The sequence below is a fragment of the Phyllostomus hastatus genome, unplaced genomic scaffold, assembly GCF_019186645.2.
Source record: "Phyllostomus hastatus isolate PE091 unplaced genomic scaffold, TTU_PhHast_1.1 phas_contig_210, whole genome shotgun sequence".
In the NCBI taxonomy this organism is placed as follows: Eukaryota; Metazoa; Chordata; class Mammalia; order Chiroptera; family Phyllostomidae; genus Phyllostomus; species Phyllostomus hastatus.
In genome coordinates, this window is record NW_025333737.1 from 17,730,902 (window position 1) to 17,756,200 (window position 25,299).

The 25,299-nt window shown below is 38.4% G+C and overlaps 1 protein-coding gene across 6 annotated transcripts in view; it reads right to left on the reverse strand.

The window, feature by feature from the left end:
• The window catches only part of BCAS3 (BCAS3 microtubule associated cell migration factor), a 485,527-nt gene that overhangs the window by 219,923 nt on the left and 240,305 nt on the right, over nt 1–25,299 (reverse strand). The window contains exon 23 of one of the 6 annotated variants that reach the window (XM_045836909.1): nt 20,780–22,196. The exons of the other annotated variants lie outside the window; for them this stretch is intronic. Coding sequence (XP_045692865.1) covers nt 22,189–22,196 — 8 coding nt within the window. The 3' untranslated portion in view covers nt 20,780–22,188. Of the gene's footprint in view, nt 1–20,779; nt 22,197–25,299 lie in introns of those variants that run through there. 6 annotated transcript variants of the gene reach the window in all.

The window sequence follows — 25,299 nt, forward strand, 5'->3', positions numbered from 1 at the left end:
TCAAACCAGTGACCCTTTGGCTCACAGGCCAGTGCTCAATCCACTGAGCCACACCAGCCAGGGCTGAATTATTTTTATGATAAGGAGTTAAAGAGAAAAGAGAGCATGCATGTGTACTTGCACATATACACAGACATTGATGATAAAACAAGTGTAGATAATTCTTTTGAGTCATACTTTAAAGAAATGGGTCTCTAGCGGATATCATTTTTTTTTCTTTTTCATCCTCACCCAAGGGTACGTTTATTGATTTGAGAGAGATAGGAAGGGAGAAAAGGGGAGAGAGAGGGAGAGAACATGAGAGAGAAACATCATCACTTCTCTCCTGTATGCACCCCGACCACGGTTTAAACCTGTGACCCAGGTATGGGCCCTGACCAGGGATCAAACCCACAACCTTTTGGTGTACGGGACGATGCTCCATCCTAGGGGGCATCCTGACCAGAGATAGCTGATACCACTTTTAAAACAGACTTCACAGTTCCCTCATTTTTATTTAACTTTTATTCTGTATAAGGAGATACCACAAAATGTTAGCAGCTGTTGAATCTAGTGAGAGTATTTAAATATTTGCTTTATTATATATGTAAATGTCTTCTGTAAGTTAGAAATGTTTCATGATAAAAAGTTGTAAAGTACCTACACACTGGCAATTTAAAAAGTGATCTCAGCAACTCTTGACAGTTTATGCTTTCAAATGCACCAAAGAATAATTACATCATCACTCAAAATCTGCTGGTATTTTGATTTGGAGTGCATGAAAGTTCTGAGGTAATTCCGAAATACCTGCTGTTTTTACAATACTCAGTGTCCTTATTCAGAAACATGATATACTATTAATTTACACAAATAACCTTTATGACTCTAAATAGTTTCACAATTTTATGTAGAATTTCTGTATTTATCCTGAGGGTTATTCGGAGGCATTTTGTTTGCTGGTACTATCTATCATGAGTGAAACTTTTTAAAAAGAATTAGATCAGCTAATTCATTTTGACTGCTTCATAGAGACAGTGTGGATGTGCTGCACATTTACCGTGTATCTAATTAGTGTAAGTTCTTTCAAAGTTGGTGCCTTTGTTTTCTCTTCTTCTATCAGCAATGACTTTAAATTTTAATTTAAACTTTATTGTATTTTTGATTACCATTTAGTCTCCGTATACTTGAATTTTCTCAATCAAAAAATTATGTTGTGTTGCAAAAGACGATTCTATAATCTGTCTCTGTGATTTATATATTCCTGCTCTGTCTGGGACCTTCACAGAAACTGTGTAGTGATTGATCGCCACGGCTTGACTGCCTTCATCCTGATTTCAAAACACTAAGGAACATCCATAGTGTTTTACATTAAATATGATGCCAGTGTTTGGTTTAAGATAGCTATATTCTTTGTTGTGTAAAGAATTTATCTTTCTATTCCTATATCTCAGAATAAATCTCCTAAATAAATGCTTAATTTTAATAAATGCCTTTTCAGCATCTACAGAGATCATCAGGTTTTCTTACTGGACCAATTCATATTACATATTACAACAACAGGTTTTCTAATAGGAGATAAATTGTATTTGGCCACGGCAGATGACTCTCTTACTGTAAAGTTCAATTGGGTGTGTTAGTGTTTTGTCTGAGATTTATACAGCTAAATTCAAATGTAAAGTTGCTGCGTAGGTCTCTTTTCTGTACGCTATTTTTCTTTGGTTTTAGTCATTTATTTTTAAAATCTCCTTTTGTAGGACATTAGAAAAAAACTTGTCCTCCGTAGGTGTTAAAAAGTTCCTGAATGCTAATGCTATTTATTATGAACGAGGAGAAGGCGAGAGGCCACAGCCGGTGCGCGCGAAGGTGAGATAATGGCTTCCGCTTCACCGGACTGCCAGCCCCACTTAGTGTGAAGGGCTGTGCCCAGAGACACCCAACAGAGCAACCATTTAAAAATATATAGAATAGCAAACACAAGACATGTCAAGTTTTTGGAAGATAATTTAAAAACCATAAAGCTTTGTTTTTTTAATGTCAACAGGAATAAGAAATAAGAAAGCAAGGCCTGGGGGGGGGGGGACCACACAACATGCATTTCAAATAGTATCAGAACCTGAGAAATTCGTCCCTGCCTTGGTAAATGTCATTAACCACTTCAGAGCCTATGGGAGTCCTTAGTTTGCCACAGATTCTGAGTTTGCGATACAATCTATATCGTGACCTGGACAAAGAAAATAGTTTGTTCTTTGGGATAGGTTGTTCATTGTATAAGGTGTACTATATCCCTAAGTAGTAAAACTTCAATTGCAAGTTGTTCAGAACACAAAGGGGCTGAATGGAGGCAGCAACTCAAGTCATCGCCTACAATATCAAAGATGGTGCCAGCTCGCTGAGCTAGGTGCTCGTCCTGAGCTCTTGCTGGAGAGGCCAGCCCCAGGGAGCCTGAGTGTGAGGTCTCTGCAGGTTGACTAGCGAGGTCTCTGACAGAGAAGAGCCTGACTGGTGTACAAACTACATCTGTGAAACAATTAGGCCAGGAAAAATAAAGAGAGAGAGAGATGGAAGAGGAAGCAAAGTTGCAGCCCTACATAGAGAGACTCAGGCTGCGTACACACAGCCAGTCTCACCGCAGTCAAGACACATTCTTCCCAGTGTTTTGCAACATATTTGAAAAAGAGAAAGAGTGTTGGCAAGCTTTAGCTTATTTAATATACACAAGATATGTAGCTTGGTTTTAAGCTTGTGTAATACTGAACACGATGTGCTAAAATACTGGTAAAGTAAAAGGAAGCAAGGAAAAAATGAAACATCCAAATGTACCTACTGTTACAGTATGGCCCTCAAAGTCTAAAATATTTACTATCTGCCTCTGTAGAAAAAAAGCTTACTGACTCCTGTTACTGAGAAAATCAGGGACAAATTGCTCATTCGCAAGATTATTTGTCACATACATGCAATTTGACATACGATTTTTTTGCTGAAAGATTTGCATAAACTGCACAAGCTAGTTCCAGTTAAGGTAAAACAGAGTAGACGTACATTTTTCCAACTAAGTAAACCCCAAACTCTAGACATTACTTACAAGACAAACATAGGAAGGCTCCCAAAGGCAGAGAGAAGAAAGAAGAGCTAGGACCTTTAGAACACAGGAACTTGAGTCCTTGGGTTTTCTTATTGCCTCAAGGACCCCAGCCTTGGAGCAGATGAAGCCAGAGGCCTGCCCGATTGCCCAATCTGAACCATAGAGAGAAAGTAGACTGAGAGATTCAGAGAATCTCAGAGGTTTATGGGATGATAAAAAGGTCTAACATTGGGTCATCATGGGCCAGGAAGGAGAAGAAAAAGGGGTGGGGCTGAAAAGTACTTTAAAAAAAAAATGGTTAACGACCTTTCCTACTGAGCGAGCACCCACCCTAACATCCCCAGGACCTTGCTGTGATTCCGCTCGCAAGTGCGGGGGCTGATGGCACACAAGTGCTCCCACTGGGTTGCAGCAACACTGCTTCATGGAGAATGCATCGATAAAAGCTGATGTATTGTACTTCATGATACTTCCCTGATGTATAGGATCTCCTTGTAAAATAAGTAACTGCACTGTATATCAGTTTTACTACCAACATTAATTATTAAAGTATTTTAGAATTTTTAAAAAACTAAAAAAAATCTAAAAACTCTCCAAATTTTTCAAGAGACATAAATCTATACATTAAAGAAGCTGTATGAACCCCAAATGGGGTACTCCCAAAGAATCCCATGAAAATCTTGAAGACAGCCACAGAAAAATGACACTTCAGCTCCAGGGGAAAAAACACCTTGAATATATATATATATATATATATATATATATATATATATATATATATATTTTTTTTTTTTTGGCGTATTGAAAGAAAAGAATCGTCAACTCTGAATCCTGTGCCCAGAGAAAGTATCTTTCAGAAATAAAGGGGAAATCAAGACATTCTCAGATGAACAAAAATGAAGAGAATTTGTTGTCAGCAAACTTACTCTAAAAGGATGGCTAAAGCAAGTTCTAACAAAAAGAAAACAAAAGAAGGAATTTAGGAATGTTATAAAAAGAAAAAAATGTAAACAAAGCTATGGGTAATTAGGCTTTTCTTCTCCTCGTAAGTTTTCTAACTTATGTTCAAAAGTTAAAGCAAAAATTGTAAAATGTCACCCAGGTGGTTCTAAGTGTTTATAGAGGAACTATTTAAGATAATCACATTATAAATAGGGAGGTAAAGGGAGGAAAGGCTTTGCTGAAACTGGTAAAATGACAACACCAGACTGTGATGTTATGACAATGTAATACACCCAGGGCAACCATTCATAAAACTATATCAAGTGGTATAATAGAAAACACTATAGACATACATATCAAAATGGAATTTTATAAAATGTTCAAGCGACCCATAGGAAGGCGGGGGGAGGGGTGAGAAACAAAGAAATAAAAAGCATAGAGGACAAATAGAAAATAAAAATAAATGGCAGACTTAAGCCTTAACATATAAATAATTATAGTTAGTGTAAATGGTCTACAAACACCAAATAAAAGACAGATTGGCAGAGAAAATTAAAAACATGACTCAACTATATGTTGTCAGTACGAAAGTCATTTCAAACATAATAATATACACAGGTTGAAAGTGAAAAGTTGAGAAAAACATCTTAAAATTAATGAAAATAGAAAAACTTTTAAAGGTAATGGTAAATGGCTAATTAACATTTTTCAATGTTCAACCTCAAAAGTAATGAAATAAATTAAGTTAAAAATAAGTTTAAATTATTTTCTCCCAAAATAAAACTTATTTATTCTTTTTCTTTTTCTTTTATTGTGGTAATACACAAGATCTGTCTGGAAAAATTCCAGCAATTGTTAATATAACAAGAACAGTTTGCATGACATGGATGTAACCTGGCAGCCAAGGAGAGTGGACTGGAATGCGCATGTGTGGGGGCGGTAGATGCCATCAAGTGAGCATGTGTACTGAGTGGCCGTCACATTCAAAATGACTGAGCAAGTAGAGCAATGAATCTGCATCAGTTTGGTGTTAAGCTTGAACTCCTCAGTGGAAACTATTCAAATGATTCAATGAGATTCAGGAAAATATGACAGGGCCGCTGATGGTGACTGGGAAAACTGTGTGAGGTCCCAAGTTGCCTACTGTGAAGAAGACTGAAGCATCATTGTCCTATGTACCATATTTTTGTATCTTGTTTCTTCTTCAATAAATGTCCCTATTTCTCATAGTACATGCCTGGATACTTGCAGGACAGACCTCGTGTGTGTGTATGAAAACTTGCCATTCAACCATATTTTTACATCTCAAAAATTGAAATATAATTGACATGGCATTATATTAGTGCCAGGTGTATGACAATGATTCAATATATATATATATTGTAAAAAGGTTAGCACGATGAATCTAGTTAACACCCATCACCACACCACTACAAATACTGTTTTATCATTAGAACTTTTAAGATCTACTCTCTTAGCAACTGTCAAACATATAATGCATGCAGTATTATTAACTACAGTCACCATGCTGTATGTTACATCTGCACTTACCACTGGCTACTGCCGGTCTGTTGCATCTGTGAGTTCTTTTTTTCTTATCATCTAGTATTTGTCTTTGTCCGCCTTATTTCAATTGGCATTACGCCCTCAAGGTTTCTCCATGTTGTCACAAGTGGCAGAATTTCCTTCTTTTTATGGCTGAATAATATTCCATTGTGTGTGTGTGTACATATATGTATGTACACATCACATTTTCTTCATTCATTCATTGATGGACACTTAGGTTGTTTCCACGGCTTGACTATTGCAAATAACGCTGCATTAAACTTGAAGGTGCAGGTATCTTTTCGAGTTAGTATTTTTGTTTCTTTCAATAATACCCCAAAGTGGAATTGTGGGGTCATATGGTAGCTCTAGTTTTAATTTTTTTGAGGAATGTCCAACTGTTTTCTACAGTGCCTGCATCAGTTTACATCCCACCACTCCAATCCACAGTGCACGAGGGGTCTCTGCTCTTCACATCCTTGCCAACATTTGTTAATCCTTTCTCTTTGATGACAGTCATTCTAACAGGTATGGGGGGATGCTACATTGTGGCTTCGACTGGCATTTCCCTGATGATTAGTGATGATGAACACCAGTCCATGTACCTGTTTGCCATCTGCACATCTTCTGCAGAAAATGTCTCTTTAGATACTCTGCCCATTTTAAATAGAATTGTTTGTTATTGAGTTATATGTACTCTTGATGTATTTTGGATATTAACACCTTATCAGATATAGAAATTTGCAAACATTTTTTCCTGTTCCATAGGTTACATCTGCATTTTGTTGTTGGTTTCTTTGCTATAAAGAAGTTTTACAGTTTGATGTAATCTCACTTGTTTATTTTTGCTTTTGTTGTTTTGTTTTGGGAATCAAATCTAAAATACCACAGCCAAGACGGATGTTAAGGAGCTTTCTGCCTATGTATTCTTTTAGGAGTTTTATGGTTTCAGGTCTAATATTCAAGACTTTAATCTATTTTGAGTGGATTTTTGTGTGGGGTTTAAGATAGTGATCCAATGATCCTATACAAGAGAGATTATGATCTCTATACAATGATCCTATTGAAGAGAGATTATCTATTCCCATTGTATATTCTTGGTTCCTTTGTTGTACATGAATTGACCATGTATGTGTGTGGTTTACTTCTAGGCTCTCCATTCTATTCCATTAATCTACTTTCTGCTATATTGTTTTAATTATTATAGCTCTGTAATACAGTTTCAAATTAAGAAGCATGGTGCCTCCAGCTTTGTTCTTCCTCAATATTGCTTTGGCTATTTAGGATCTTTTCTGGTTTCATACAAATTTTAGGATGGTTTGATCTATTTCTCTGAAAAATGCCATTGGAATTTTAATAGGGATTGCACTGAATCTGTTAGATTGCTTTGGGTAGTATGAACATTGTAACAATATTACATCTTCCAAAACATGAGCACACAACTTCTGTCCTTGGTGTCTTCAACTTCTTTCATTCATGTCTTACCCTTTTCAGTACACAGGTCTTTCAACCCCCGGGTTAAACTTACACCTAGGTATTTCAGGGGGTTTTCCCCATGTAACTATACATGGGATTATTTTATTAATTTATCTGATAGTTCATTATTAGTATATATTGACTTTGTATTTTGAAGCTTTACTAAATTTGTTTAGAGGTGTCAGTATTTTGGTGGAGTTTTTAAGGTTTTCTACACAAAGTATCATGTCATCTGCAAATAATGACAAGCTTTCTTCTTCCTTTCTGACTTGAATGCCTTTTATTTCTTTGTCTTGAGTAACTGATCTGGTAAGGACTTCTAGTAAGATGTTGAGTAAAAGTAGTGAGAGTGGGCATCCTTGTCTTCTTCCTGATGTTGAAAGAACATTTTTTGGCTTTTCAACATTGGGTCTGATATTAACTGTGGCTTGTTGTATATGGACTTTGTTATGTTGAGGTATGTTGCTTCTACGCCCAATTTGTTGAGTTTTTTTTTTAAATATAAAAGGAAGCTGAATTTTGTCAAATGCTTTTTCTTTCTCTATTGAGATAATTATGTAATTTTCATCTCTCATTTTGTTAACTTGGTGTACAATACTGATGGTTTGGTAATGTTGAACCATCCTAGCATCCTGGAATAAACCCCACTTGATCATGGTATATGATCCTTTTCAGTTATTGTCGAATATTTTTTAGAAGATTTTATTTAGTTCTTTTTAGAGGGAAGGGAAGGGAGAAAGAGAGAGAAACATCAATTGGTTGCCACTTGCACGTACCCGCCCGGGGATGGAACCTGCAACCCAGGCACGTGCCCCTACTGGGAATCACACCAGCTACCGTGAACTGAACCGGCACCTTTCAGTTTGCAAGACGACACTCAGCCCACTGAACCACACATGCAAGGGTCAGTTTGCTAATAGTTTATTGAGGATTTTTGCATCTATGTTCATCAGGGATATTGACCTGTTAAGTTTATTTTCTTATAGTGTCCTTGTCTGGTTTTTGTTTTGTAAAATTAATTTGGAAATGTTCCTTCCCCTTCTATTTTTTGGAAAAGTTTGAGAAGGGCTGGTATTAATTCTTCCTTAAATGTTTAGAAATATATAACCCAAAGATTTATATATAGGATATTTATTCTTAATTAGTATGGTAAAAAAATTAAAAACCAAAATAGAAGATTAGACAAATAAATAATTCAGAGAATATAAGAATCAAAATATGTTTTGAAACATGATTAATGACTAGAAGGAAATCTAATAATAGACACTAATAAGTGTCTATTATTAGATACTTAATATAGACACTAAGACAGAAAGAATTATATCTGTGGAACAAAATTAGTTTCTAAATTTTATTTATACCTTTTTGTATTTGTAAAACTGTCTAGGAAGATCATACACATACATATAAGCAGGACAAACTTTTAAATAAAACACCAGTAAGTGACAAACGAGTTCAACCACAAGACCCTTCCTCCCTCTCCTCCCCAAAGTGGGCCGGTGCTAAACCCTCCCCCTTCCTGGCTTCTCCCTTTGCCCCTCGCCCCTGCACGGGAGCAGGAAGTCGAAGAGTTCTGTAGGTGTTCCTCTAGTGTCAGCACAGCCACGGCTTTTCGCGGGTCTGGTTTTCTAGCCACACTCCACTTAACTTTTATTAAAAACCTCACAAATGAAACGAGGCTCCTCCTAAGTTTTTCTGTGACTGCTTGGTTGAAAGAAATTAAAGGTCTGAGGAAAACAAAGTCCAGGTTTGGGGGGAAACCACGCGGGTGGAACACCGGGCTGCAGTGCTACGCCCTGCGGCAGGGTAGTTTTCAATAAACGTAAGTAGGGAATATTTAAATAGCACCCAATTTACTTTTTATTCTCATAAAAAGGCAGGGATGAAAGAGGGGAGGTGCGGCTATGGCTCCATTAAAAGCCACAGCTGAGCCAACAGCAGGGAGGAGGCCGATGGAGGTACCTGAAGTACAGATCACACGCAGCTTGTGGCCACAGATAACGCACAACACTCCCCCTCTCAACCATGCCAGGATTCATGACATAATCCGGTGCGTTACTGAAGGGCATTACTTACTTGGGCCAGGAAATCCTTCTGTCCCTACAGTGGTTCCTTGTGTACCCATCAGAAGCTCACATTGGAGGGCAAAGTTACTTCGATAAACAAAACGTAAGATAAAATAATTATTATTTTTATGGAGAGCGCAAATATTTTTCATGTCATTAAAGCCTTCAGGTACCTTAGGGAAATAACGATGCTTAAATAACCTCCTTCAATAGAGCAGAAACAGGGCAATGCAGAGAATCTCTCACAAGGTGTCATGTAATACCTGATTTGGAGCTCAAGGCACCAACATAGACCCTAAGTCAATGAGATGGTTATTTACCCCAATAAATGATGAAGTATGACATTAAGTGCAGATCTGAAAAGCACAGACGTTCTCAATCCCCCAAGGTTGCTTGAAATAGTAATTACTGATGTTTCAGAGTATTTGTCCTATGTTTTACAAATGAAGCAGTCAAAAATGAGCCTGTGGCCCTGGCTGGTGTGGCTTAGTGGATTGAGCACTGGCCTGAGAACCAACGGGTCTCCAGTTCAATTCCCAGTCTAGGGCACATGTCTGGGTTGTGGGCCAGGTCCCAGGTAGGGGGCGCACAAGAGGCAACCACACAATGATGTTTCCCTCTCTTTCTCCCTCCCTTCCCCTCTCTAAAAATAAATAAATAAAATCTTTAAAAATAATAAGCCTGTACTATTTTGTCCTTACTTTGATTTCAACTGAAAAGTTTCTTTAAAATAACAGCAGAAAAGTGTGTCTTGGTTACTCCTTGGTCAGTAATTTGTCTCGGAGAAGCCTGGAATTATGCTTAAAGCTCAAGGTCTCTGCCAACATGAGAGTGCGGGTGGGGCGGTGGAGTGGGAAGGAGGATATCAAGCCCACCCAACTCCTGGAAATTTTAAAGAAATGATCAAACTTTCCAAGAGAAATAGTCATTTTGGTAAATGAAACCATTTGTAACTTTAGAGGAGTTTTTTTCTTTCCCTCCAACATATCATAAAAAAAAATCCACACTAAGCTCTAATAGGCTATAAAGCTTTGGTTTTCAAAAGGGTCAACAAGAGCTAAAACCACTAATGTCATACTGGAAGAAGGAAGAGTGGAGAGGCAGCGACGCCCCAACCCTTTCATGATCCCAGTGAGAAGTCTCACCCAGGCTGCAAGCCATCTGCCAAATGCACGCCAAGGACAAGCCTTACAGCCGTGCTGAACTCTTCTGTGCGTGTCAGCAGTGCTGTAAAAGTAACGACAGATTCAGCATCCTCGGAAATCTCTTGCTCACAGATATAAAAGACAATTATCAAAATAGAAAGCTTGAAGCTAGGACGGAGAAACAGAAACAGCAGACAGACAAACAGAGGCAGGGGGAGGGGGGAAGAGAGACGAGGACGTGTGAAGAGAGAGTCAGAGGCAGATGTGGCGGCCAGTCCTACGTGCTCAGAAGAAGGTGGCTCGGCCGGCAAGCCAAATGGCTCCGTCTCTTCATCTCTGGGAGGCCGAGCAAACCGTATTTACACGAAAAAAACAAATGGGACCAAAGTCAAATTCATTTGGGGAGAACTATTTTGAGGCTCTTCTTTTTTAAGACAGGCTTGAGGAGTGAATTCCCATTCTGTAGTCCTCACCAAAAACCCAAAAAAGTGGCTAATTTCAGTTCAGTATAGAAAGAAGTCAACATATTTCCCAGCAAGCCACAGGGATGGCTGCCATTTCTCGAATGGACAGGGACAGCTGCCTGAAAATACTAGAAATGTACCAAGCAGCACAGGATCACAGATTTTCCAATCAACAGGGTCTTTGAACATCTAATGTAACAAACTTACTGTAGAAATCAACTGAGGGCCAGGAACTGTCATACTGCCGAAATCTAAAAAGGGAAGAACTGACGGGAGAGAAGGAGGGGTGGGATAGTCATTGCTGGGAGTTAGACCACTGCCTGAAATATCAGGATCTAACTTATTAGAAAATATCCTCAGAGAAAACCCCCTATTAGGTAAAAAATCTACAAGGTCTGGAATTAGGCTGCCTGGCCTACCAGTTGGGACCTGCCACTTTTCTAAGTTGGTGTCCTCAGGTACAAATGAGGACGACAGTACGGCCATTCTCGATAGGGTGGTCATGGGGAATAAATATAATATACATAAAGAACAAATCAAAAACTTTGGGATATAGTAAAAGGTATTATTATTATTCTGAAATAAAGTAACAGTGACCTAACATTTATTTGTTATGTGCCTGAACTGTGGTCAGAAGCTATAAGAACGCTATATTATCTATTAACTTTCACATCATAGGCCATAGGTGCTTTTATACTCTTCCTAAGGACAAAGGGACTCAAGGTCATATAGACCTGGTCAGCTACTGAAATAGAAATCAATCTACATTTGACCACAACGTCTGTGAACTTCTATTACAAACATGTTTATTCTAAAAATGCATTTATCAAATATATATATTTTAATAAAGATCTATATAAAAATGTTCATGACAAAGAAATTCAGATGGCACTGTCAAAGTGGAAAGTAGTATGTTGTACATAATTTCTCTGAGCCATAGCTCTTTTTCTGAAAAGAGGAAATTAAAACAATACCTATACCTCATAGGATTTTTGTGAAGACTAAAGAAGGTAATGCACGTGAAATGCTTAGCACAGTATATTAAGCAATCAAATGTTATCAAGAGCCACTATTAGTCATTATATAAAATTTAATATGCAGCACAGAAATTGTATGGGCTGCATATAATATAAGGAATAAGTAAAGATGTTAAATATCTTATCCACTCCCTTTTAATTCTGTAACTTTCTCAGACTATACAGGTTTCCTTCATAAGTAAGGAAGCACATGATTCAAAATTATATTAATTTACTTTAATTTTCATGATCACACTCTCAAAATACTTCTGCGTCAGTCAAGAACATCTAATTTCCATAAAGCTAGTTTTGTAAATGTTAATGATATTATATTCATTGAGATTCTTTAGTAATTTCTCTTTATTTTTAAAATTGTTGGTTAAAAATAAACCACAATAAACCATAGTGTTCATTCTTAAAACCACAGTGCTGAAGCAAGCGAGAGTGAAAATTCTACCATCAGCCCTGGCTGGTGTAGCTCACTGGATTGAGTGCAAGTTGCAAACCAAAGCATTGCAGGTTCAATTCCCAGTCAGGGCACGTGCCTGGGTTGCAGGCCATGGTCCCCAGCAGCCACACACTGATGTTTCTCTCTCTCTCTCTCTCTTTTTCTCTCTCTTTCTCTCTCTTTCTCTCTCTCTCTCTCTCTCTCTCTCTCTCTCTCTCTCTCTCCCTTCCCTTTCTAAAAAATGAATAAATAAAATCTTTTTAAAAAAAGAAAGAAAAAAAAGAAAAAAGAAAATTCTACCATCAACAGCAGGAGCTGATAGAAGCATCTCCCCAGAGCCTTTATTAGTATTTTGACCAGATAGAAGGCAAAATTTAGTTACCATTTTGGAACAGGTGGAAAAACAGGCATAAACTGGGCCAGTTAAAGGCCCCATATATCCTGAGCATTAATGGACAAGAAAAGGAAAAACATTATCTTTCAGGTATAGTTTCATATCCAAGTCCTTCTTAAGTTTGTTACAAACCAGATACTATTACTCAGAATTTAAGGTGTAGAGGTTTTTCTGAGAAAGCTACAAAAAGAAGAAAGAAAGAGAGAGAGAGAGAGAGAGAGAGAGAGAGAGAGAAAGAAAGAAAGAAGAGAGAGAAAGGGAGAGAGAGAGAAAGGGAGAGAGAGAAAGAGGGAGGGGGAGGGAGGGAGGGAGGAAGAGAGAGGAGAGGAGAGGAAGGAAGGGAGGGAGAGAAGGAGAGAGAAGAAAGTTTAACATATGAAAACACATGTGTAGTGGATGGGATTTGAACAGCTCTTACAAGTTTCAAAGCAGCTAAGAACTCCTAGGGTTCTGACCTGACTGGTGTGGCTCAGTGGATTGAGTGTGGGCCTGTGAACCAAAAGGTTGCCAGTTCAATTCTCAGTCATGCCTGGGTTGCAGGCCAGGTCCCCAGTAGGGGGAATGCAAGAAGCAACCACACAATGATGTTTCTCTCCCTCTCTTTCTCCTTCCCATCCCCTCTCTCTAAAAATAAATAAAATCTTTAAAAGAAAAGAACTTCTATTGCTAAAGGAACTTGTAGTTCTTATAGCAATAAATATTATAGCATACAAAGGCCCATTGGGAATCCCCACTCATATGTGATGCCATAATAGAAGACCAAGGTGTGCGGTCCATTTAGAATCAGGGCTTTTTTGGGCTTCTTTTATGCTTTAATCCATATTTTGAAAAAGCAATTAACAATATTTTTGAGAGAAATATAACCACTTTTGCCACCCTCTCCCAGCCCCCAATTATAGAATAAATTGGGCACTGCAAACACAATTCCTTTAGTTTGCATTTTCTCACAAGTAGATGGAAACAAAATGTGAGCTTGGGTAATCACCATTCTTTACTGGAAGCCTTTTCCAGCCTGAAGAAACATTACTTGATAGAGAGTGGCTGTCTCAGCTGAAAACAACTGTGTGCTGCTTAAAGGGTACGAGTCTGTCTGTGAGCTGCGGAGAGATCTAGGTGAGCCAAGTGGGCAGCCTCAACCATCAAAACCTCCTCACAGAGGTTTTGTCAGTGGCCCCTTAGAATGATGGTGCCACTCGAGAGAGCTGGTGCTGTCTCTGACACACGTATTAATAATATGGTAGAAAGAACACAGAAGGACAGTTCCTACGCCACATGCACACCCTGCTACCTGCTGACGGTAAGAACAAAATCACGGCAGGCTATTAGGGCCAGTCTGCTGTTTCATACCCTGGACAAAATGAAGGTCTCACATCTTTGCTCTCCCGCCTATTAGCTACGTGACGACTGTCACGTTATTTAACATCACTTACCCTCAGTTTCTTCATCTGTATAAACAAACAAACAATAACAACCTGCCATAGTAGCCTGTCAAATTCTGGAAAATTTGCTAGGTGTTAAAGAGAGAGTTTTGTTTATGTTTCACACGGATAATCCACTCACGTGTTTGAAAAAAGCGAAAAAAAGTCTCCTCGCTTGTGTTCTCTAGTCACTCAGCTCCCCTCCTGTGTCTAGTCAAATGCGAAAGCTTGGTTTCAATACTCCACGCTGAAATGTTGAATCCATTAACATTTATTGAGTGCCTATTGCGTGTTGCAACGGTTCGGGGTGCTGTGGGAGCGCGGAGATGCGTTCGCAGTCTACAGTGGGAAGTGGTTCCCGACTAACTTTAATATGAGGTGATAAACACAACAGTAAAAGTTTAAGAACAGAGGGGAAAGCAATTAATTTGATCAATGGGGGTATATGGAATAGAGAGTGAAATTAGGAACAGGTTTCAAGGCAAACGAAAAGTTTCAGACACCACACTGAAATGTTACTAAGGCCACTCTGGCTTAGGCGCTCTGATTGAGGACCTGGGGCCCGACATGGCTATAAAATTTTGGACTTGGGGAAAGTCAGCTTGATAAGAGAATGTCATGGGATTACTGTGGATGCAGTGAGCAGCTTCTTTAGGTGGAGAAAAACAGAAGCTAGAAGAGTCTTTTCCCTTCTCAATCATGCAAACATTCCTTACATGAAAAATGGTATAAACTCATCTAAAGAAGGGAGCACTAACTGAGGAATTCAATTAGTTTCAAGCGCAACTTTTGTTCTTTCATACCATCTTCGCACTGAGCACTTACAGGATAACTGCAGTCTCTCCAATATTCTCAGAACACAAAAATTAAGACCGGTTGAAGACTCCAGACACCACGTCCCACAGGGCTGCCCAGAGCGTACGTACAAGTCACTCAAGTGCAGTGACGCTACCGAAATGGTGGCCATTCTCAACAAAACGTTTTGGCTTAATAGAAGTTAGGTCACATTCCTGTAGGCCAGCATCCCGGGCCCATGACTACAATGAGTGGCTTAAAAGGCAGCCCCAAATATCCGTACAATGCAGAGTCTGAAAGCTAGCTTGGTGTCTTCTACCAGAAGACAAAAGCAAGGCCATTCCTTTCACTGGAAGTTTGCCAGGCTTAATGACAGATCCCAGAAAGCAGGAATTTGCTACAGTTAAGATAACCTTAAAATGCAAATTTCTATGCTAGCCTAATAAGACCAAAGCACAGTGGAGTTGAGGGTCATAATTCCTTTATTTTTATTATCTGGTTATATGTAAGTTATCAAAACTGAGAAAAACGCTACTTAAAAATAATAACACTTTTTTAAATTAACACAAAAGATCATTTGAAATGCTCTGCAAAATATTTCAACTCATCACTGTTTACCCAGGGCCCGAACAAAGGACTCACGACCATGACCCTAAGGGCAACCCTGTTAAAGACTCTAGGTGAGGACTCCGTTTTCTAGGTTTAAGTGAGGGAACGGAGATACAAACATGCAGCATTATTACATGTTCATCACTTTATGGGATATTTAGTCTTACTTTTATGAGCAATCAACACTGCAACAAATACGGATCATCTGCTCTGCGGCAGGCACGGTACCAGGCATGCGGAAATACAGAGACAGCCCACGTTCTCGAAAACCCCTCTATCACAAGGTGCTGCTTCCTCCCCGTTCATCAGAGCACCCTCCACAGGGTTACCCGACAACAATGCCCTCCAGAGGTATCTTAAGCCAAGAGCTGACACAGGAACCAGAATCCACGTCGACTGTTAAATCACTTTATGTCTGCATGTTTACTATTTTCAGGTGGCACATTAATCCCAATCAAAATATACTTTAATGCGCTGGTAAAGACAGTGACTTAAGATTTGCTCCAGTGTTGTCTCCTTCAATTCACTCTTTCCCCAGGACCAAGAATGCCATTAATATCTGCTTACACTATTTCTTTTCTCAGCATATCGTTAGCTGCCGGAAAAGACCAAACTCTAATGTGTTATTGTTCAAGCTGCACTTCAAATCCAAGTATTTGAATCAATGAAAAAATTCCATTTTGGTTTTCAAAAAAATCCCAATCGCAAGTTGCATAACATTAACATCACAACCTTTGCGGGGTATCAGGATAACATCGGAGGTGAGAGGTAGGCTTCGGCGCCCCAAATGCTAAAGCTCCAATGTTCTAATCCTGTAAGAATACCCTGCTCTGTGATTATTCTGCTAGCCTTCAAAATACTGTCAAGTATAGAAGGACAAAGCCTCTATTTTTCTTCTCTCCATTCACAACTTAGCCCCCAAGTTCTGAATATAAGCATTTTCTGTAACAACAAGCTACCTTTATAATGTCCAGATAATTATAGGTCCGGGTCAAGAACTCTAGACCATATTGATTACATCTCTATGCAAAAAGGACCCTCCAGCGCTGTTTGGATCCACTATAACAGGGACAGCTTTTAAGTATCTGTCACACTAAGAATTTTCCGTCCTATCAATGCCAGAAATGGAAAGGCAATGACCAGCCGGGCCTGTCAGTTGTCGCCCGAAGCCATAAGGACAAGCTGGGAATTCATCGCACTGGAACTTCATCTGCCAGCTGCATTCACACATTTTCACCACCTGAATAGTTGATTCTCTTCAGCGCTCACGTGGCTCGTTTCGGCCTACAGTGCTTTGAGGTGCATATTTGATCAGGCAAGGTAAAAAGGGGTTTGGACTTATGTGAGGTGTCACCACGATGCACTTTAAGTAATTTTAAGTATCCGGAGCTAGGAGTCCTACGTCCTGCTCTCAGCATACTTCTGAAATGGCCCTGTGATCCTAATTAAATGTGACAAAGTGAGATGCGCCATGGGAAAACCCAGCACAGTGGTGGGCACACAGACGTCTATCAACAAATACTTGTTTCCCAGATCTTCTACTTTAAAACAAAAACACAAATCCTGAAGATTTCTGATAGATCACTGGGAGACAAGGATCTCATACTGCCAAAGAAACTTAAAAATCACCATGACTTTGTCAAAGCTCTAAAACCTCCCCCAAGTATGAAGCCAACAAAGAAACATAGGTTTTCAAAAGCACTTCATGATTTTTACACTTCAGCAGTTTGGCTGTGCTACACCTAGGTATGGTTTTCTTTGTGTTTATCCTACAGAGGGGACATGGAGCTTCTTGAAACTTCTAGTGGACATCTTTAATTAATGTTGGAAAATTCTCAGCCCTTCTTTTCTGCTGCTCTGCTCTCTCCTTCTCGTCATCCATGGGTGACAGTTAAACATGTCAGACAGTTCCATGCTCACTCCCACTCTTCCTACACTGTGTTCTGCTTCAGTATCGGTAATTTCTGACTTGTTCTGGACTCTCTGACCCTTCGGCTTGCAGTCAGCTATTAAGCTCATTCAATGAATTATTTAAGATCTTACGTTTTTTCAGATTAAGAAGACAAGAATGTTCGATATCATCACTTCTAGTCAAACATTTTGTACTACATGTCTAAGCAAGTATAAAGAGGGAAAAGAAATAAAAGGTATAAAGATCGAAAAGAAATAAACCATCTTTATTGGCAGATATTATGATGATAACATGACTGCATAGTAGAAAAGTCAAAGGAATCTACTAGAATTAATACATGAGCTTAGAAAGGTTTCTGGATAGAAGTTCAACATACAAAAAATACTGCAGTCTATAAGCTATAGAAAACCTGAAAGAGGAAATAAAATATACTATAATAACATCAAAGCATCAAATAATTAAAATAATACAAAAATATGTTTCAGACTTCTACACTGAAACTTAACCAATATTAGGAGAAATTAAAGAAGCCTAAATAAATGGATAACTATAAAAGGTTCACACATTGAAGAATTTAATAATTATAAGATATCAATTCTCCCAATTTGATTCCAGATTCAATGAACTTATCATCAAATCTCACCTAAATTTCTACAAACATATAGTTAATGTACATGTGTAAGAGGACACACACGCATGTGCGCACACACAAAACAACACACACATTCAGTAAATTGATGGTTTTCAAACATTTTTTTGAATCAGGACCCCTTTATACTCTTAAAAACTGAGAACTACTAAGAGTTTTGACTTATGTGCATTATATCTATCAACATCAAACACATTTATTTTTAACTCATTGAAAAACACCAAGAAACCCTTCATGCATTAACGTAAGTGGCATTTTTACTTTTGGGGTAGAAAACTTTGAAACAGATAACAGGTAGGTTCTCAGATCAGATTACGCATTCAATCCGCTGCGATATGTGTCTGGGTGAAGAGTGTGAAGACTAGTTGGCCTCACTCACAAAATCTAACTGGAAAGAGATGAGGCATATTCAGATTCTGAACCTTTTCAGATTCGGGGGATATCCTTCTTCAATATGACACTTAACAAGTGAGTTGCAATGATCTCTGAAACCCTATGAATTAACTTTTCTATTCTTTTATATTAAAATCCTTACTCTTGGAATGAGCTGTTACCCATAGTTTTGTCACATCATAAAACTGGTCATTTTGAAAACATTACAGATTTTTCAAATGTCAATTTATCTTATATGACATTCTTCCAAGGTCTCATCAAAAATGTCTTTAAATACTAGCAACCTGTTAAGCAGACAGTGGTAAATACATGTAAATATGTGATTTTTAAATTTCCAATTTTCAAGTAAAGACTAGAATTTTATCACTGGTAATAATGTCAGGTTTTTGGGGTTTTTTGAAGTGGCTGGCTTACTTTGTTTTTGAGAAACTGTGTGCCAAATACTTGTGTCTAAACAAACTGTCGGTTGTTCTTTGAGGTAAAATGGTTGCTAGGTCAACTCACAACCATCAGACAAGTGCATCTCCTTAGCACAACCATCATGCACTGTGGTACAGAGAATATTAAAAAGAAGTACACAAGCAGCAAAATTTAATAAAGTTAATTTATTAAATTTTAATTTTCAAAAATTTATAATAAATGTAATGATTGTTATTTTCTCAAAGATACTCTTAAGTAATTATAGCTTTTTTTCCAAATGTGAGTAACATCAACTACAAGCATAGTTTGGAGACAGTGCTTTCACTATGCTACGGTTCCAGCAGGTTTATCCACCACTACTTCTGTGCCATCTGTATTAACTGTCAACACAGTATTTTTGAAAGGCAAATCATGACTTCCTATTTTTATAAAAATAATTTTTGCTCATAGGTTGCTTGAAAGTGTCTTGGAGACTTCCAAGGTCCAGGAGCCACACCATGAACCACTGGTATGTATGTTCGTATATGTCTGTATGGGAACGCGAAGAACCTAGAATAGCCAATGCATTAACCTGCTAGATTTTAAAACTTACTAAAAAGCTACAGTAATTAAAACAGTATGATCATGGTGTAAAGACAGAATATAAATCAATGGAACAGAATAGAGAATGCAGAAAAAAATAGGGTTTTTTAAAAAGGCATCTGGAATTCATTTGGGGGGAAGGCATGTCTTTTTTCTTTTTTAATTCTCACCCGAGAATATGTTTCTCAATGGTTTCTCTCTCTCTCATACACACACACACACACACACACACACACACACACACACACACACAGAAAGAGAGAGAGAGGTGAGAGAAACATTGATTGGTCGCCTCTGTATGTGCCCTGACGAGGGATCAAACCCACAGCCTAGGTATGTGCCCTGACTGGGAATTGAACCTTCAATGTTTTGGTGCATGAGACACTGCTCCAACCAACTGAGCCTCCTAGCCAGGGCAAGGCATGTCTTTTTGATAGTGCTAGAGCAACTGCATATCTGTATGGAAAAAAACTAACCTTTGATCCTTGCCTCATATCATAATAAAAAATAATTTGAAAAAAATTGTAGAGACAAACACAATGCCCAAAACCATATAATAACTAGAGAAAAGCATTGCTTCAAGACTGAAAGGGAAAAATTTTTATAAAAAGCATAAAAGGAAAAACAATGGAAAAACTGGACTCTGCTTTTCAAAAACACCAATAAGAAAGTGAAAAGGCAATAAAATGAAAGGAAATATTTTCAAAATATATAACAGACATGCATCCAGAATATTTAAAGAACACCTGAAATTCAAAACAGGAAACAGACCCCCCCCCCCCAAAATTAGTGAAAGGCTTCATAAATTCATTACAAAATAAGACATTCAAATGACCAGTAAGAATACAGGGTAGGGCAAAACTAGGTTTACACTTGTTCGTAGGGAAAATAATACAATAACTATAAATAATAATACAAGAATGAACTCTGTTTTGTACATTCAAACTATAAACCTCCTTTTGCCCCACCTGTATTCAAGGAGCTCAACATCAGTATACATTGAAGAAAAGCAAATTAAAATCACAGTGTATATATTCACTGGAATGACGCACACATTGCTTTTTTAAGATTTTATTTATTTTTAGAGAAAGAGGAAGGGAGGGAGAAAAAGAGAGAGAGAAATATCGATGTGTGACAGAGAAACATCAATCAGTTGCCTCATGCTCCCAACCAGGACCTGGCCTGCAACCCAGGTATATGCCCTGACTGGGAATCGAACCAGCAACCTTTCAGTTCACAGGACAACACCCAACCCAATGAGCCACATCAGTCAGGAATCACACATTGCTAAGAGTGAAAACTGGTATAATCATTTTGGAATACTTTCTTAGCAGTTCCTAATAAAACTAAACATATGCCTACTTTGTGAGACAACAATTCTAGTCCTAGGTTTATGCCCAAAACATATGAGTGCATAAGTTAAAAAAAAAAAAAAGACATACAGGAAAGTTTAAAGCAGCTTTATTCATAAGCCTGAAACTGCAAATAATAGGACAATGGATACATAAACTGTGTTATATTCAAACTGCACTGCAATATTTTTAAGAAATGAACTAGTGACACATGTAACACCTGGATGAGTCTCAAAACATTAAGTTGAGTAAAAGAAGTCAAGCACAAGAGAGTAGGTACAGAATGATTTCATTTACATGGAGTTCAATATAGACAACGCAAATCTGTGATGATAAAAGTCGGAGTGGTAATCTCTGGTCAGAGGTTGTACTGGATGGAGGGAGCATAAAGGAACTTTCTGGAATAATAAAGATATACTAATTTTCACCTGCATGGTGATTACATGGGTATAAAAATTCAAGCCGTATGATTAAGATATGTGCATGCTTGTTAATATGTAAGTTATATCCTAACATTTAAAAATTCTTCAAAGGTGATCCAAAGCACGCACTTAATCCATTTTTTTTAGCTGGAAGGGAATCTGGGAATAACCTATTTTGATCCCTCATTCTACGGAAGAAGGCCTGGAGTTCTGAAACAATATGCCGAACAGATAGTTACAGGCAGAGCTGAGACTAGAACCAACGATTCAAAAGTTACTAGTCACGATTCTTTCCACTACACTTAGCTTCCAAAACAAGACTTTTCCCAGGAACAATTATTTTCACTTTGATTATTTGCTTTAGCTTCTCTCTGACAGTTTCCAACAATATCCAGGGGACTCTCGCGAGCTCTGGTTCCGACGAGCTGCCCGGGCGAAGTCCGGGGCTGCTCTTTAATTGCTCGCTCGGCTTCCATATTCAGTGGAGAGAGGCTCTTTGTTTGTTTCTAAGTTTATAGATGACACCTATGAGCCTAGGCCTCTTGGGCTCTTGGACACAATTTAAAATAGTGTGGCACTAACAGTTTGACACTAATGTCACTAAGACAAATGGAATTCCCGGTTCAGACTTAAACAAATTCTAATACTGCCCCCAATATTGTCCCTCTGCCACCACAGTCTCAGGCAACAGACTACATAAATAGTCCAGCCTTGTATTAAAGATATAGTCATAAAAGTACAAAAAAGAAAAGCTGAGCCTTTTAGCCAGAAAGTCCCATGTAATTATGTGTTGCTGTGGTATATCAACAGTAGGGAGAATTCCATCAACTCCTTCTGAAAATGCTTAGGAAAGACATAAAGTCACAACAAGGACCTGGCGCTTGCAATAGAGAAAGCAAAGGCAAGGTTTTAGTTGACACAGAGATTTATTCAAAGAAGCAATGTGTCATCAGAAAAAACTTTCCCAACAGCTTCTTCTACTTCTGTTTACAGTTTCTTCATCTTCAAGTGGGACAATCATTTGTTTCTTAATTGTGCTGAGCTAAATTTTTCCACACTGTTAAGCTGAATTTCATCTTCTAATATCCTATAAATATTAGAAAGAAGAATGAGAGGGAGATTTAAATCAGAAGGAGAGAGCTGTGGCTAAGCACTTTCCTGTCGGGTGAATCAGGTCTTTTCCTATGTTTTTAAACTTATCTTTCATTTAATAAAGACAGTACGTTTTTATCAGATCAGAGATAAAATAATGCACAACCTTCCTCATTTCTAATAAAAAAGCCAATCTTAATACCCGAGGTTGAACATTTACTAAATATTTCAAGTATAAATAGTGTCAAAATAAAAGCACTGACCTCCTTTCCCCTGTCTCAGGGACTGTTCGCAGGTCAAGACTAAGCCTTCTTTCAATTTCACCCTCGTCCATAATCCTCTTACTGATCCCACAGAGGCTCTGAATACCCAAGGTACAAGAATGCTTGCAGTTTTCGACACCTTATAATCACAAAGGCTATTTGGAACTCTATTAAATGAAAACCACATCACTTATTCAAAGAAACACTTCAGTACTTCTAAAGAACACATGTCCTTTGTATCTGGAAATTATTTTAGGCAATAATTTGTCCACATCCCTGCCCCCCCCAACCAAAAAAAAAGGTAAAACAAATTTTTGCATATGTTTCAGCAAAAGTTCAAGACCATGATTATAATGTCATGGCTTCTGCAATCTAGCTTCAGTTTTAAAATCATGGAGTTCAGTGGCCTCACCATGGTATGCTAAATAAATGATGTTTCTTAAAAAATCTCTTTGCTTCTTACCACCGGCATCTCTTGTGTCTCTGGTGGCTTTAAGATACAAAGTCTGCCTACCTCAGATTTGAATGGCAACTGCAGACACAGTGAGATATAATCGTTAGGAATACTTTCCCCCTAGGGCATCAGGAAACCTCTGTAAGGTAAATGCATGCCTCTGTAAGAATATCCCTACAGCAGATATTTGCTTAAATAATCTCCTTGTTGCCTGCCCTATCACACCTCTCCAATAAGTGTGATTTGTTTTTTAAAGGTCTGATGCACTGAACGCCAAATACATAAAGCAGGGACAACTAACTACTATATTTTTTTTCATATATCATTTTCTTCAGTAAACAAGTTACTGTGATACTGGGAAAAACTGGGTGCTGAAAAATGGTCTCCTGAATTAACATCATAGACATTATTTAGATTACTTCAATTGTAGAACAAAAATAATATTTCTCTTGAGTCAAGAACAACAACACCACCACGTCGACAACTCTGTCCCCGTTTATCAAGAAGCCTGACGTGCCACTACCAGCCGCGTGTACCAAAGCCTGCGCTAGAGGGTAAGAACTCCTTTACTTGTCTGTCTCAACTTTCCCTCTCCTATTGTCACCTTCCTCAGGGGTGTATGTAAATGCAGTTCCTACCGTTCCTAATAACATTTTCTCTATAAAATGCTTTTCTTTAGTAGAGATTGACAAAGATGTCTGCTCTTCACACAAGCACACAAGCCAGGAATAAATTTGTTTTTAAATCTCAGTTGCTTTGAGTTCCTTATTAGTAAAACACCCATTTCCACCATAAAACTATAAACCAGCACAAACAACCCTCAGATAAACCAGACCCGAGCTGCTCTGTGCAGGTGACTCAAAAGCAACCAGCTCTAAAGTTGTCCAGTGGGCACGGCTGACGTGGTTGGGAACAAGAGCACCAGTCACCGGAAGGGGGACAAGGCTTCAACAGGACTTGACAGCTCGCTTTTTACTTTCTTGTCAGGGGCCCTACGCCTTTATCAAGGGAAATGACAGACAACGGGGGAAACTCGCAGGCAACCAACCAAAAGGAGCACGCAGAGAAACAAAGGGTAAGCAATCTGCGCATGCTTTGTCTAGAAACACTGCGATTCATATTTCAGGAAATGCATTCTATGGGGAGGAGTTAAGCACAGATATACGACACGATCAAGGAATTGTGGGACAAGAATTTCTCCACCAAAGTGGCACAACTCTGCTGGTCTCTTCTTGTTTCACAGAACAACATGCCCGGGTTAATGCACAGATATCTTAACGATGACATGCAGAGTCAAGTTTTAAATAAAGTATCTTCACTTTGAAAACTGTTACAATCAAAAGGTTTCATCAAATCACAGTAAAGTTTTAAATTCTATGTCTCTGAAAAGTTAGTGTATGAAAATTCTATCACCACTAGATTAGACAGAAGGAGCAAGAGCTGGCACTAAAACGGAGGGACAGCTACGAAATGTGCCACAGCAAGAACTGAAAAGACAACCCACTCCAAGGTGCAAATGGCGTGAAGGCAACACACAGCAATGCAGCCCCATCAGAGGAGGCGCCACACTCGTCACAGCTCTAAGCAAAGGCAATGGAAACTCCAAATAAGCATGTTCATAATATGCAGCCGATTCCAATGCAGGGGTCATATTCAGGGAAGCACTTCCTGGTTCAGGAGCAATTAAAAAAAATATTAAGACTCTTTTTAATAGAAGAATCTCAAACAGAATTTTCCCATCAACTTCTCCTAAAGATTCCAAACCATTTAGCCTCTATCCATCATGTTAAACATCAAGAGAAAAGTAAGTTTTACCATCAGTAGTCCTATCAAATAAAGTAGATAAAGTTTCCCCAACAAAGCATTATTCACTCACTTAAAAAACATGTGGAACAAACCATTTGAGAGGTCGAGCGTTAAGCATAAAAGTCCAATTCCTCACCTAGGGGGTTTCTTTAGCTCAGAGTTAGAGAAAGCAGCACACCCTTTCATTGCTCTGGCTGTCTTCCAGAGAGGAACTATGGCTTTCTAGAATGAAAAGAGTCCAAGAAAAGTAACAATAGAGCTTAGTCACCAAGAATTCCTTTCTCTCCTCAAAAGATCGGTACTTCCAGGCAGAAGCTCAGAGCTGTAGAACAATACCCTAGAAACTCCTACAGTGTGTCTCCAATGGAAATAAAGTCAGTCAAGGGCGAAGATCTAATTTGTCATTCCAACATCAACTTTAAAACTCTTCTTGCAGTACAGTCAAATAAAACTATGTTTCTAATAGTTCACTGAAGTTCCTCTCTATGGCATGAGATAACTTTGCAAAGAGCTAAAACGAAGCTAGTACTACATGATGAATATGGAGTATTTTATTACCTCAGCCTACAGCACTA